This window comes from Amblyomma mixtum, chromosome 1 (assembly GCF_055824585.1).
Source record: "Amblyomma mixtum isolate Tamu chromosome 1, ASM5582458v1, whole genome shotgun sequence".
Classification (NCBI taxonomy): Eukaryota; Metazoa; Arthropoda; class Arachnida; order Ixodida; family Ixodidae; genus Amblyomma; species Amblyomma mixtum.
In genome coordinates, this window is record NC_143012.1 from 43,056,128 (window position 1) to 43,071,890 (window position 15,763).

Here is a 15,763-nt window from a genome sequence, read left to right on the forward strand (position 1 = left end):
GTTTTCCATAGAATCGGCCTTTGAGAATACATTTCCAATATTGGGCCGATTACCCGTGCTGTTTGGGGCCGCGCGCTAAGCTGCCAGTCTCTGGCGTTGGGTTTGGGTATCTAGGTCTTCATCAACTTCTATTCGAGCGGGAGTGGCAGATAAAACGGGGCTGTCCCCTCCCACCTTCCAGCCACTGGCATCGGCCGATTCTCATGAACCTGTTTGTGTGATAACGCAGGGGGGGAGTGGCAGATGAAATTGGGTTGTCCGCTCCCTGCATTGCCGAGGATAGGCCTCGTACTGCATTGTCCGACCACTCCCTGCACTGTCAGGCAACTCACACTAGCAGGTTCATGAGAATCGGCCGACGCCATTGGCTGGAGGGGGTCCCCTTTGATGAGGAAAAGCCGCTTTTTTCTTGAATTGTATCCGACTATAATTAAGCTACTGAACTTACTAACTGCAGCGCAATAGCCGGGCAAACCCTAGCCCCCAGTGGCCAACAGCGAAGGAAGACCAGCCAAGTTGACTCCAGCGGCGTGACCGACTTCTACGCGCAGCCGCTTTCGCAGACGGAGCCAGCGGCCAGAGAGAACTGCACTGACGTGACGCGGAGGGGAAACTGCGTCGTGTGCAAAACAACACGTGACCTCCTGCGGTTTCCTGCCGGAGGAGGAGGGTCGGTCCCGCTGCTCATGCTGCTGCTCATACACACGCACGCGAGCTCTAGCGGGCCGCCATTGCACTGGCTGGCCTGGAGGGGCGCCAGGCCGTCCAAAATAGACCCGGGCTCTGCCGCCGGGTTACGGCACTGCTTACGAGAAAAAAGCAAAGGAAGCTGGAAAAAGAAGGAAGGGGAAAAGGCGGATGCCATCGATCGAGTTTCAGGCCGAAAGGTAAACTTTTTTTGGCTGGAAAAAGAAGAGAGCAAGCCCTAAGTGCAGAGGTATGTTTGTAAATGGGATTATGCGTACGCATGCACTGGGTTCGTGCCGAAGTGCACATACAGCACGATGCCTATGCTTAGGGTTCTAGCATTTCACTGCGGCTCCAGTTTCTGTGTGGCCGCCGCGGTGGCTCAGCGGTTATGGTGCTCGGCTGCTGACCCGAAAGACGCGGGTTCGATCCCGGCCGCGGCGGCTAGACTTTCTTTGGAGGAGAAATTTCAGAGGCCCGTGTACTGTGCGATGTCAGTGCACGTTAAAGAACCCCAGGTGGTCGAAATTTCCGAAGCCCCCCACTACGGCGTCTCTCATAGCCTTAGTCGCTTTGGGACGTTAAACCCCATAAACCAAACCAAACCAAACCAGTTTCTGTGTGGAGAAAGAAAGAAGAAAAGAGAAAGAAAGGTGGAAGGAGGAAAGAAAGGACTCATGAAAAAAGGAAGAACTGTAGAAAAACAAAGAAAAAGAAGTCGATGGGTAAGGAGAAAATAGGAACGAAAGCGCTGTGCTGGCGATATCTGAGGATCTATATTTCAACAGACTTTAACCAGGTACACACCAAGCCACTAGCACTGATTGGTCGTTTTGCCGCGTAGGAAACACCGCAAAGCGAGTGTACATATTTGAATCTTCGAAAGAAAGCCGTTTGACACTGTGACGCATCCACTTCTTGTTTATAGACCAAATTTGGATTGGAGTAAAGTAAAACGGATCGAAAATTATTTGTCTTAGTGCCACCAGTGTATAGCTCCATTTACAAATGCTCAGGCAACGCGAAAGCAACATCAGGAAACATCACGCAGGAATCTATATACGGGCGACTGTTGTTTTCGCCATGTAATAATTATTTTTCATCGTCTATTTTTTTTTAATCTGCGCCTTAAATTTTATACTGCCAGTGAGAGCTGACTCTATAAGAATACACACAAATTAGAACGAGACCAGTTAAACGAATCATATTATTCTGTCAAGCCTCATCACTACCACTCTATTACCGGCCATCACGGTAGCAATTAGAACAGCATGATCTAGAAAGATCAAAGTCAACAGGTAAGTTCGTCATGCCTCTTCTCCGCACAGGAGCGGTGGGCTGAATATAGGGTGCCATAACGACTGACACCACCGTTATCAAACAGGTGGCGAGGATATACTTTGAAGCGGGGCTGCCGATTTAGCCATATAGTCAGTATAACAACTCTAAGCCCTACGTTATTGAAGTGATTTTCTTTATCGACTATATCTTCATCCTCGCCGACATCTTCTCGCCCTTTCAGACAAAAGTAAAATAGCATTTCATTCGACATTCCTCTTGTTCTGTCAGGCTCACTAGCGTCCGTAATACCTAACGTTTAGTTTTTAATGCGAAGTCATTGCTAGTCCAATTATGGGAAAATTGGTGTGTGTGTGTGTGTGTGTGTGCGTGTGCGTGTGTGCGTGCGTGCATGAGCGTGTGTGTGTGTGCGTGTGTGTGCGTGAGCGTGTGTGTGTGTGCGTGAGCGCGTGCGTGTGTGTGTGCGTGTGTGTGTGTGCGTGCGTGCGTGAGCGTGTGTGTGTGTGCGTGTGTGTGTGCGTGCGTGCTGGTTTGGTTTGGTTTGGTTTATGGGGTTTAACGTCCCAAAGCAACTAAGGCTATGAGAGACGCCGTAGTGGAGGGCTCCGGAAATTTCGACCACCTGGGGTTCTTTAACGTGCACTGACAACGCACAGTACACGGGCCTCTAGAATTTCTCCTCCAAAGAAATTCTAGCCGCCGCGGCCGGGATCGAACCCGCGTCTTTCGGGTTAGCAGCCGAGCACCATAACCGCTTAGCCACCGCGGCGGCTTTGTGTGTGCGTGCGTGCGTGTGTGAGCGTGTGTGTGTGTGTGAGCGCGTGTGTGTGTGCGCGTGTGTGCGTGTGTGTGTGTGTGCGTGCGTGCGTGAGCGCGTGTGTGTGTGCGTGAGCGCGTGCGTGTGCGTCTGTGCGTGCGTGTGCGTGTGTGTGTGCGTGAGCGTGTGTGTGTGTGCGTGAGCGCGTGCGTGTGTGTGTGTGTGTGCGTGAGCGCGTGCGTGTGTGTGTGCGTGTGTGTGTGTGCGTGTGTGCGTGCGTGCGTGAGCATGTGTGTGTGTGCGTGAGCGCGTGCGTGTGTGTGTGCGTGCGTGCGTGAGCGTTGTGTGTGTGCGTGAGCGCGTGCGTGTGTGCGTGTGTGTGTGTGCGTGCGTGAGCGTGTGTGTGTGTGCGTGAGCGCGTGCGTGTGTGTGTGTGCGTGAGCGTGTGTGTGTGTGTGCGTGTGTGTGTGTGTGTGTGCGTGTGTGTGTGTGTGCGTGTGTGTGTGTGCGTGCGTGCGTGAGCGTGTGTGTGCGTGCGTGCGTGTGTGTGTGCGTGTGTGCGTGTGTGTGTGTGTGCGTGAGCGCGTGTGTGTGTGTGTGCGTGCGTGCGTGAGCGTGTGTGTGTGTGCGTGAGCGCGTGCGTGTGTGTGCGTGTGCGTGTGTGTGTGCGTGAGCGTGTGTGTGTGTGCGTGAGCGCGTGCGTGTGTGTGTGCGTGTGTGCGTGTGCGTGCGTGTGTGTGTGTGCGTGCGTGCGCGCGCGCCATACATCTCGCCACCGGAAACGGCACGGACAGTGGATCATGCGCACTGCCTGAGGAGCACCATTTCGTCGCTAGATTTTACTGCGGCCGGTCATCTGTGTGCTCGTGCAATGAGCAGCGAACCATCAACGTATTCGCATCCCACACGTAACCAATCGTAAGTGTATCTGCCGAATTTTTCTTTCTTTCCACGCTCTGTCAATCGTCACGGCTTCCCGGTGACGTATGCCTTCACCAAAAAAAAGATAAACATACAAAAATTACAAATCAGAGTTTTCGATTACACTGTATTGAATGAGACTACACCGGAACTCGCGAAACTGCTAAAGGTTTCCGCCCTAAATGCGTCCTATTCAAAAAGCAACGGGCACAATAGGAGGAACGATAGAGCGAGAGAAGAAAGAAAGAAAGAATGAGCGCTAGATGTGCCAGGTGCATGAGGCCAGGCGTACATTCGCTGCAGTACGCGCCGCCGAGGAAGCACCGCTGGCAGGCGTCCCAATGGGTCACAGCCCCGCATCTCTCCGTGCCAACGGCGCAAATCAAGGATGCGTCTTCATAGAGAAGGGGAGGGGCGGATGCAGGACTGCCGCTCGTAATAGCCGGCGCCTGCGCCTTTGAAGCGGCTGCTGCCGCCGCCGCCGCCGCTAAGGTCCCACCATCGCGTGTTTAGGAGAAGACTTGCACGTCGCATGTCCCCTGTGCGGCAGGCCTGTGCCGGCGGGGAAGCGGAAAGGCCGATGTCGAGCCGGGCCAGCTGGCTTCGCAGACATGGCTGTACTCGGGTTACGGCCTTTAGCGACGCAAGGACAGACTAAAAGGAATTTGCGTCTCGAGGAGCTCGGAGAAGAGTACATTTGTCACACGTAGTAGCAGCATTAACGACAAATTAGGTGCCCGCGAATTCGCGGCGGCTATATTTCAGAATTCCAGGAGAAGGCAAGCGTAGCAGAGGGAGCGAGAAAGTTAGGTGGGCGGATGAGGTTTAGAAGTTTATGCGGGGACACGGTGGCCGCAACTGGCGAAGGGTAGGGTTAATTGGAGAGACATGGGAGAGGCCTAGTGGGCGCAGTCAGGGTGATGTGATGATGATGGCTTAGTTGGTTTATGGGGTTTAACGTCCCAAAGAAACTCATGCTATGAGAGACGCCGTAGTGAAGGGCTCCGGAAATTTCGACCACCTGGAGTTCTTTAACGTGCGCTGACATCGCACAGTACACGGGCCTCTAGAATTTCGCCACCGTAGAAATGAGAGCGCCGCGACCGGTATCGCACCCGCGTCCTTCGGGTCAGCAGCCGAGCACCATAACCACTAAGCCACCGCGGCGGCCATGATGATGATGAACAGTGGTGATATTTCAGGAAAGTATACGATGTGCTGAGTTTAAACCCACTTGAACTGTAAGCTCACTCCAATTGATCGGGGGTTCCACATGTCGAGAAAAACGGGCGGTTGTGTTAACCTCGTGGTGATACGCTATGTTTCACAGGTGTGCTTGCATAGCTTGCGCTTCCGGGTATCCGTACCTTACACAGGCGGATATTTTTTTCACCGTTCAAGGATTTTTAGTTTTAAAACTTTAAAAAATACGTCCCTGCATGTCACTCTAGCATATGTTCATGGGAATCGGCCGACGCCATTGGCTGGAACGGGGTCCTTTGACGGGAAAAAGCCGCTATTTCTTTGAATTGTATCCGAGTGTCCAGAGAGCTGCAGCGCCATGGGGGATGTCCGCGGTACGAGTGAAGAATGTGAGATAGTGTGGCCGACGGGTAGTGGCATAGACGGCACGAGATACGGTATTGAGTGGGGTAAATGTGGGAGAGGAGGAAGGAGGGGTGTGGGAAAGAGTGGGCCTTGTGTTGTCGCAGGGCGACTTGCTGTGGCTCGGTGAGATTTACGCGGCGCGGGGTGTTTGCGGAGTGATCTCGTCGCATGTAACCATACGCTCTCTAGGAGACCGGAGGTATGGGTCATTCACAGCTCGGTTAACGAAACCTCGAGCAAAGCTGTGGGCGGCCTCATTACCCGGATGCGCCGAGTGCGCGGGTAATTAGTCAGGCTTTATCGTGTCCACATCATTTGCAAGCTATGCAAACAATTCCTCGAAAGTTTCACATTTCACCCGTGCCCCTTTCAGTGACACTTCTGAAACTTCTGTCGCTGTTTTTAAGACGTTTTAGCGGCCCCGTTGGTTATGCAGCATCATGAAGTGAACAGCGCAGTATGAAACAGACCCAGTAAGGCCCACAATGCGACGAACACACCGCTGTGTTCTTCTCATTCTTCACCTTACTGTGTTTGTCTCAGACTGCGCTGTTCACTGCATGATGCAATGTTTTTAACAACCGTAAATCTTTTGTCATTTCCCAACTGCGTCACACAAAAATACGCCACAACTTGGCCCTATCGGCATCCTAAGGAAGAAGGAACGGGGCGAAGAAACGTCTCTGCTACATTTTCGCAAAGCACGCTTAAAGGCTGTTTTCACACTGCGGGCGCCCAAACAGCTGCTATCAACGACCGCTTTAACGCGCAGCATAGGCAGTTCTGCTGGGTAGCAAATTCTTCGGAATATATTTCGCGGCCGTTAAGGAGGCCTTTGTTTGCCAAACGTGCCAACTTCGGGCACGCTGTTCCGCTATACTCTCGCGCCATCTCGTCTGACAGCGCGGAACAAGCGCCATTCAAAAGAACGCGTGTGAGGCGCCGGTCTTTTACACGTAATTTCAGCAGTTCCCGAAGACTAAAGCGTGAAGAATGAAATGCAGCCGCGGCTAAAGAGATACTGCACCGTCGACGAAAACGACGTTTTTTTTAAATTATTTATAGCGGTGCTGCATCTCTCCCTTAACCGGTCCCTACCCTCTAAAGAGATGCCAGAAAATGTGTCTTCTTTTCTGGAAGAGTGCGCGCGTCGACAATGTGGCGCTTTCTCATGGCAGTGACGTCATGCGTCACATCACTGAATTGTGACTAATCTGCGCGGCACGGTGTTACGCCAACGACGCCATAGAACCGGAAAACGTGACATTAACAGCTATCGCTGTAATAATCTAGGGTTTTTTTTTTTTTACATTCGCAGAATACAAAGAGCTCCAATATTTAGTTCGGACACTCTATACCTTCTCCGCATGCTTCCTGTCACACGACAATGTCACCTTGAACGTATTCTACATAGCCGAAGGTGTGGCTGCAGCTAACTTTTTCACAACTCTGTGCTGTTCTGCCATTGTGGCTGGCCGTTGAAAAAGGAAGAAAGTGAAGAGTTGTGTACCAAAGTCAAAACTGTTCCTCTAGCTTCGAAGATGTTGCACGGCACTTGAGAACAGCCTGCACAATCGGTGACCAGGAGGCACATCGGTTCACCATATACTGTCATAAGTGCCAAAATGTTCAAACTTATTCATGCGCCAGCGATTTTCAGTAGAACTGGTTTGGTTTGGTTTATGGGGTTTAACGTCCCAAAGCGACTAAGGCTATGAGAGACGCCGTAGTGGAGGGCTCCGGAAATTTCGACCACCTGGCGTTCTTTAACGTGCACTGACATCGCACAGTACACGGGCCTCTAGAATTTCTCCTCCAAAGAAATTCAACCGCCGTGGCCGGGATCGAAACCGCGTCTTTCGGGTCAGCAGCCGAGCACCATAACTACTGAGCCACCGCAGCGGCTGGAGTAGAACTGCTACCGTTATATGCCATATGTGCACAGGTCCAATGCTTCGTCTACGCCGACGTTATCAGTTCATTATGTCCAGCTCCGGACAACAACCTCTCCTATTAATCGCCGATCAACCCTATTGGATAATTATTTTGCCTTAGTTATTTTATTTTCTCTATACAGTCGTCAGGCGGCTATGGCCAGGATGGCTAAACACGCGCCACATGCGGTACACGGCAAAATCGGCGCAAAAGTTGAGGCGCGCGAGGCAAGTAGTAACCACAGATTTGCACTCGTTCCTTGTAAGCAAGCCCAGGAAATCTGGACAAACGCTTTTAGTTTCCACTACTGCCACCACATGTAGAGTGGCGCTGAACACTAAGAATCATCGCGGGGACTTCGAATGTTCGGCGCACCCAATTTAATTCTCTACGCCCGTCGGGAATATCGGGCGGGAACGCAGGAAAGGTCTTATATGGGTCAAGTTTTGCATCGAGGAGGAAGAGTCGACCGTGATAATCATAATATTTCCCGAAATTACAAATTTCAATAATCGCCAATGATCTATGCGGTGTTCCCCATTGGGGGCAAGAGATGGCGCTAGCTGCTGATATGCAGGGAAGCTGTGCATGTATAGAGATAGAGGTATAACTGTCTACTCCACCTAGACTCTACCAAGTGAAGCGAGCATATGGCACCGATAAGAAGGGAAAGAAGGAAAGGAAGCGTACTTGCGGTATAAGTTGAGCACCGTTTGCTCTCGTCTCAGTCGACGCAACCTCTGCCGCTCTGCACCGAAATAACTTCCAATGCGTTCGAGTGACAGGACGAAGTGAAAGAAAGAGTATTTTCTTTGTTTTGGGGTAAAGAAGAGGCTCTTTTCACAGGTCAGCGCCACTGGCTGGAAAGATCTTGGCGCACGCTCAGCTGAAGGCGACCGAAGTGTTCACGGTTCATCGACCTCGCTCAGTCACTCGGAGCTGGCAATACGCACCCGTCGTGGTTCTTTGCTTTAGGGGCTCGTGATCTTAGTTGGTAGTGAAGCCTTACACGAACAGCTACAATCACTTGACGAGACGGGCTGACAGGACAACTGGGGGATGAGTGGAAGGGAGGGGGGGGGGGGGCGCTCTTGTCGATAAATTTTTTTTATTCGGTCGTCTGCAAAGCCTATAGATCGTGAAACAATTCCAAACTATTGAGACGACAAGCCCAAACGAGAATTCCACGCACCACACGCAGGACACAACGTACGGTTGTGCCAAAGTCAACCCCCAATATGAAAATTTTACAATAAGCTATTCCCCTCCACGGAGAATGTTGTGGGAACGCCTCGAATAAAAAAAAATCGATTGGTAAAATCAGAAAATGACGCCCGTCTTTCGAACCAGTGTGACTGATACAAGCGGCTTTGGGAGACCATATAATTGTAGTTCAACGATTAAACAAGCGCTACAACAACACAAAAACTTAATAAAAGAATGTAGAAAGACGCTGGAGATGGGGTATCGTATAAAACCAAAAGTTTTCTTCGTCTTTCTAGTTTTCGACTTTAGGCAACTGAAGGAATGGAAATTGAGCCAAAAAGAAACCACAAATGGACTGAAAAGATGCTAAAAAAATTCCACAAACAGAAAGTGGAATGAAAAAAAAGGCACCAAATTCAGAGGAAAGAAACGAAATGTATCTGAATACCAAAAGAAAGTAATAGAAACCACGAAGAACAAACCAAATTTATACCCACCTTACACAGGCTCAACGCGCGTACAACATTATTCAGAACATAGATAACATTGTGTTACCAGCTACTTTACTGCCAACAAGAAGAAAAAATTTGTTTCGAAAAACGCAGTTTTGTCCTCATCACTATCATTTCTTAGCGCAGCTATATCCCTTCTCCTAGAGAAAATAAAAAAAAAATGTTTGGCCATGCTACAAGAAGACTGCTTGGAAGGTCCTGGAGTGCGCACCGGGTCTTGGCGCGGAGGCTGTAAACCACACCTGACTACCGCCTGGCTGAATACTAGGTTATATGGCTTGAATACTTAGTGGCTGACTACTGAGCTTTGTTTCAATCGCTAAATATTCTTGGATGTAATAAACATCTCAACATACGCTTTCATGTAAATGTGGAAAAGTGCAAGATTATGCAAACAAGCGGCTACTTATCATCGCTCATCTTTTGTTGCGAAAGCAACACTACGCGAGTCGCCGAGCCATTTCGCGGAGCCGAGAAAAGGCCATACTGCGCATGCGCGAGGAGCAGTGACGTCACACGGCGCACAGCTGGCGCGCCGCCGCCGTCGCTGCGCGGATGGCCGCCGCTGCCGCGCGCTCTCCATCGCCTCTCTCTCTCTCTCCTCGTTGCTTTCGCAATCCTCCGGGTTTAACCAGGGCTAAACCACTGCCAATTTTTTTTAGCTCGTTTCGAAGTGTATATGAGTTGATAAAAAAAACAGTTTATCAAAACAAGGCCACTGAACAGCCTTCAGAAACGCCTTCAGAAACGAGCTCCCAACCTTATGATCATTTCCCTTGAAAGAAGCTTAACTACGTATTTACCCCTGTGTTGACAATGGTACAACAACAAGTTAGTAAAACTACGAAGGTACGCCCGCAAGCGAGCCAACAATGCGCTGCTGCGGCCAGAAGCCAACAAGCCAACATTCTTTTTTAACGGCCTAAACGGAGCAAAGAATGTTAACAACGCCGGTTTCACTAAGACGACCGAGCAGTCATCACTCATCAGCTTATTCTAGGAGCGTACGCACCCCAAGCCTCCTCCCTCGGGGTTCCTTTTTTTCTTTAAACTCCGGCATTCCTCTCACCTCGTGCCGCTCGAGGGAGAACACCTTTTTCCGAGCCGAGAAAACAACATTTGAGACGAGCGCCGAGGCGTCGCCACGGACTATTCATAGAAAGGTCAGGTTGAACGACCAGAAAAGTCAAGCCGAGCGAGGCGACTGAAACCTGCAACGGCCGCGTCCACGTGCAGATCAGCTGTCGCTTCCGCGGCGCGTTTTCCGCGCCCACTTCGCTCGAATATGTCTGAATCTCGTTATAACGAAGTTGTCGTGAAATACTCGATATAACGAAATAGACGTAATCACGTCCTAAAGCCCCCCTCCGGATAGCGCATGTTTCAGAGCTCACTTTAAGAAAGTATACGAACGGATCGATGAAAGGAATCGCGCCCAGTTCGCTCGAACATGTTTTAATCTCATTATAACGAAATTGTCGTGCAATACTCGATATAACGAAATAGACGTAATCACGCGTCCGAACACCCCCTCGGGATAGCGCATGTTTCAGAGCTCATTTTAAGAAAGTAGGTGGATGGATCGATGACAGGAATCGCGCCCAGTTCACTCGAATATGTCTGCATCTCTTTATAACGAAATCGTCGCGAAATACTCGATATAACGAAATAGACGTAATCACCCCCTAAAGCCCCACTCTGGATAGCGCATGTTTCAGAGCTCATTTTAATAAAGTATATGGATGGATAGATGAAAGGAATCGCACCCAGTTCGCTCGAATATGTGTGAATCTCGTTATAACGAAGTTGTCGCGAAATACTAAATATAACGAAAAAGACGTAATCACCCCCAAAAGCCCCCTCCGGATAGCGTATGTTTCACAGCTCGTTTTAAGAAAGTATATGGACGGATCGATGAAAGGAATCGCGCCCAGTTCGCTCGAATATGTCTGAATCTCGTTATAACGAAATTGTCGAGGAATAATCGATATAACGAAATAGACGTAATAACTTGCGAACGCCACTGGGAAAAGCGTGCATATCACAGATAATTTTAAGAAAATATATGTATGGATCGATTTAAGAAACTATGACTTTTTTCAAGAAATAACAAAAAACCACTCCTTTCAACTTCTCATACTCCCATAAACGAAGAAATAGCACCAATAGCTGCGGTGATAGTTGTGTCACACCTGTCTCCCCATTAGTACACCCGCTTGCCGGACCACCCAGGTCAGATCACCACAGGTGGTATCAAAGTTTAACGCGAAGAAACGACATCCACGTCGCACTCGTTATAAGTATGAAGCTTCCTTAGCATATAATTTTTACGATAGCGGTCATCTGTATAACAGAACAGTGATTATAAAGAAGAAATTTCGGTGCCCATTCAACCTTTTCACTTACGTCACTTACTTATGCCAAATGTACACATCCAGACTTCGCTGTTGTTAGAGTGTACACGGTGCTGTTATTCGGGTGTAGTCGTACAGTTGTGCACGAAAGGTTACAGACCGGATACACAGAACAGCGCTTCACGGTGGTCAGAGACTTCCGAGTGGTCGTTTATTCCTGAGTAATTAAAACCTCATTTATAGCTTATGGGTGCTAAGCGCAAAGATCTGCACGATTAATCGCAGCTTCAAAGATGCATAGGCCACAGGGACATATGTACAGGGTGCGTGAAAAGTTCTCAGGCCAAGCAGTCTGCTTTTCAGCCATGTATTATACTGCACTTAGACGCATATACGAAGCTACTAAGGTCCTCAGGGCTGAGAATGATACTTCTTCTACACCCTACATACATTTTGAGGTTGAAGGGTGACGTAATTGTCCCACTATAGGGATGAAAAGCAGATCGCGTGGCCTGGGAACTTCTGACGAGCTCTGTACATATCGCGGCCAGCAGCTGAAATCAGGTTTTGCTTTATTACCGTGTTCTCTATTCGTACGACACCGTTCTATTCACACGACAGTGTTCACCATGCGAGAGCACTAAGCAGGAACTTGGTTCATGTAACGAATACCTGAACCCCGTGTTAACTGAATGAACTTTCCTGCATTCACGACTGGTGAACACCGCATCCACAGTGCGCACTAAGTGAGCCTCAGCGTCAAAACGCTGGTCAGTCGCACGTTTCATCAACGAGGGAAGAAGGAACTCCTCAGCGAAAGCTTTCAACTTTTCTTGCTTGATTCTGGAAGCGCAAGAACTATAACACTATATTCGCATACAAGCAAGAAAAAAGCGTTTTTTTTTCACGTCTAAGGACTTCTTTCCAGCCAATGGCGTCGGCCGATCCTCACTAAACCCATTAGCGTGAATATTCAGCATAACAATGCAGGGAGTGGGTTCACAATGCAGGGAACGGACTATCCCCTTTCATCTTCCACAGCTTGCATTGCCACGCTAGCACGTTCATGAGAATCGACCGACGCCATTGCCTGAAAAGGGGCCCTCTGACGGGGAGAAGCCACTCTTTTCTTGAGTTGAATCAGAGTATAGTTCGAACGCACTCGCACTTGCATCTTAAGTCCGTGAGAAATCTGAAAGCAAAGACATTGCAAACAAGAAGGAGAGCGAATTATGCTGTTGGCAAAGAGCGCTGACGTAAGTGAGCCTGGGTTAGGTTGTCGCCTGCAAGCCTACTGCGTAGTGTCATTTTGCTCTGCAACATTTTGAGTCATCCCTGTCTCATTCCTCTGCTCTCGGATACAGTGATTAAGGCCCACAGATTCATTCTAATTTTTTTTTTCTTTCAGCTCGCTTCTATGGGTTTGCAAAACTGAAGACAGCGTGTCTCGTAGTGGGCGTTACCATACCTCATCCTTGAACATTTAAGCTATAGAGGAACCTGCAAGACGGATGTTATTCACGTCGGAATGTGCCCTACGTCGCCCTAAAGCACTCGACACATGAATCTCAGATACAGGGTTTTCTAAGCAAAACATACAATACCTCAGTACGCCTATGCCAGCACCCCAAAAACGAATTAAAATTCGGCTCAGCCAAATCTGACCAGCCTCAGTTGGAAGCAGTTTTCTTGTGCATAAGCTATAGTCAGAGCTTAAGCTCATCGGTCGAACGGGCTAGGCGATAGCGTCTGCAGCAATTTCTCGAGAGCGTATATCTTACAGTACATCGCTAAGAATCCACATTAACCTGCTTTTCCTCAGCTTATTAGCAGCCTGAGTGCCTAACTCTTGAGAACCTAACACTCCAGCTGGGCACTTCTACTCTACAAGCGGTTCGTGCAGCTCCAAAAGCCTGCGAGCGCAAACCTCACCTTCTTGGGTGGAGGCGTTGAGAGTACCATGGCTTCTTCTTCGGATTCACCTCACGGTCGAAAGAAGGACTCCGACGTAGGAACGGAAAAGGGGGGCTTTAGCAGTTCGGTTCCCACACCAAACGCGATTGTCGACAACGGCACTTCACAGGTCCACCTCGGGTAGCAGGCGCAACTGCTGATGACGGTTGTTTCACTTCTCTAATAACCCCTGGTAGCGCCTTAAAGGCTTCGGCGAAGGGATAGACAGAAGAGACCAGACCTCCGTTTTTCTAAACAGCAGTCACCACGGGAAGGACCAGGATTCACTTGCCGAGGAGCAACAAACTGGCGAGACGACAGAACACAGTCGATGCCGAAGGAAGACACAAGACTACTGGCGCAGTGCCGTGAGGGACACCGAAACGAAGCTGGCAGCGACGCTTGCGGGGGCTTCGGTGACGCGATGAAGAACGCTTTGGAGGGGTAAAAAAAAAACACCTGGTGACGAACCACAAGCCGCACTGCGCTAAGCCTCCTGCAACAGAAACACCCCACCCTCCAGAGCGAACGAACGAACCAACCGGGAGAGCCGACACGTCCTCCAGAGTCCTCTGGCGTCCCGGTTCTGAAACCCTCGCCGCCGCTGACGAAGAACGAGGGAGGACGGTGGGGAGCGGGGTCTGAACCCTGGCTGCGAACCAAACAAATCGGCAAACACAGGATGGGGTGGGAGGGGGGGCGGCTGCATGGAAATACAAATACAAAAAGAGTCGGCAAGAACTGCGCGCTACGTTGGAGTATACGAGAAGCAACAACAAGTGTAGGTGAGCGCGTGCTTCAAACGCATGCGCGCTGGAGACCTTGGAGGAAAGGGGGGTTTGTTCCGTTGGTTCGGGCGGGTGGAACGCAAGGGGGAAGAGAGAGAAGGGACGCGACGCTAAGGTGGTTCCAAAATAGTGCCCCCCTCGCGGTGGGGAGAATCTTCAGCCCCTGGCTTTCCGCACCACCGCAGAACACGAGGCGGTGGTAGTGTGGCGAGGACGCGGGGAGGCTCATTCGGTTGGTGAGGTTTTGAGTGTTTCTGTGGAGGAGCAGAATAGGGGAGGAGGGCTAGAGGGGGGGGGGGGGGGGAGAGACAGCACGAGGGACGACGCGACGCGCCCGACTGCGGTGTAAATATACCATTCACTTGCGACGCACTGAAACGAAAGTGAAAGAGCGAAAAAGATGTGGAAAGGAACGGTGGGTGGATAGGTCCAGTAGGCACAAAGTTTGGAGTCAGGGGGGGGGGGGGGGGATGGTAGCGCACCACGCGAGCGGTCGAAATATGCGTGGCGCAGTTTTTCACGCGCGTCGACGCTGTCTATTGTTGATTCCTTTATGGTCGCTTCCGGGGGGGTAGGGGGGGGGGGGGGGGGCTTCGGCTTGTCGCACACCGCGAGCTCTTTACTGGGTCACAAAGCGGCGAGGAGGAAATGAAGAGTAGAGGGAGAGAGAGAGAAAACGGCTGAGCCCCGTCTCAGCTCTCGACGCGCCACATCATTTATCTCTGTTTTTCTGCTCTTTAATAATTTGGATTAACTTTTGAATCCGAAAGCATGCGTTGATGCCGCGGTGGGGCTGTCAACGACCACCTCTGAGGCGCTTGTTGGAGGTGGGGGGGGGGGGGGGGGGGGGGGCAGGGGGGGATGTAAAAGGGAACCCATTTTTGTGGTCCCTTAACTTTTTCTTTTCTGCCGAGACCTTTGCAACCGACAAGCCCGCGAAGAAGCGGGTCTCTCAGTCATCTAAACTTAGACGACGGAAGGAAAAGACCCGACCCTTTCTGCCCCCCGATGATATCGAGACGTGCGTCGTGTGAACGCGGCGACACGGGGTGCGGAGAAACCCAGAAAAGTATGTCGCGACCGCGAGGTGCGCTGCAGTAGTAGAGTACGTTGCACAGTGACGCCCGAAACTCAAAAAGCGAAAGCAGGGAGCTTCAATGCTATGGCTGAGGTTGAACATTCGCACGAATAAGGGGGAGGGGGGGGGGTAGAGGGGAAGGAGTGAGGAGAAAGGATATCAGAGAACGGATTCGGTCGTGCGACGCAATGCGCAACATTGAAGTACTACAAAAATCTAAAGCTTTCATCAAAATCACAGAGTAGCATGAACAACAGTAATATTAATGATTATTCTGCTTTTGACGCCCCTAAATTATCACTCATGAACTGGAGAAACAATGTTTACAATCATGCGAACAGATAGCATAAACGTCCCAAATATCGAGTATGAATTTCCCACGTATGGGAGAACAACGGCACACATACACGACAGAACGTCTCCGTATATAGAGTAAGTGCTGCCTATGATATAAGGACATATACTATGCAAGTATACGTGGCGACAGGTACGTTCTGTCCATATACTTGTCCCGATTGGTGCACTTAAATGACCACAGGCATGACTGTTTTTTTTATATAGTGTTGCATACAATTTATATATGGCCGATACCTAGAGTGTCTGTAGGGGTCCACCCCTTGTACAGCTCGTTCATAATGTCCAGATGTTACCAGGGCTAAAAAATT

General features: G+C 50.2%; 1 protein-coding gene across 1 annotated transcript in view; it reads right to left on the reverse strand.

Moving 5' to 3' along the window:
- The window catches only part of LOC149366156 (uncharacterized), a 213,233-nt gene extending 199,428 nt beyond the window's left edge, over positions 1-13,805 (reverse strand). The window contains exon 1 of the mRNA XM_089549116.1: positions 13,212-13,805. Within this exon, the coding sequence (XP_089405242.1) occupies positions 13,212-13,241 (30 nt within the window). The 5' untranslated portion in view covers positions 13,242-13,805. The remainder of the gene's footprint in view (positions 1-13,211) is intronic.
- Between the last annotated feature and the right edge of the window lie 1,958 nt (positions 13,806-15,763).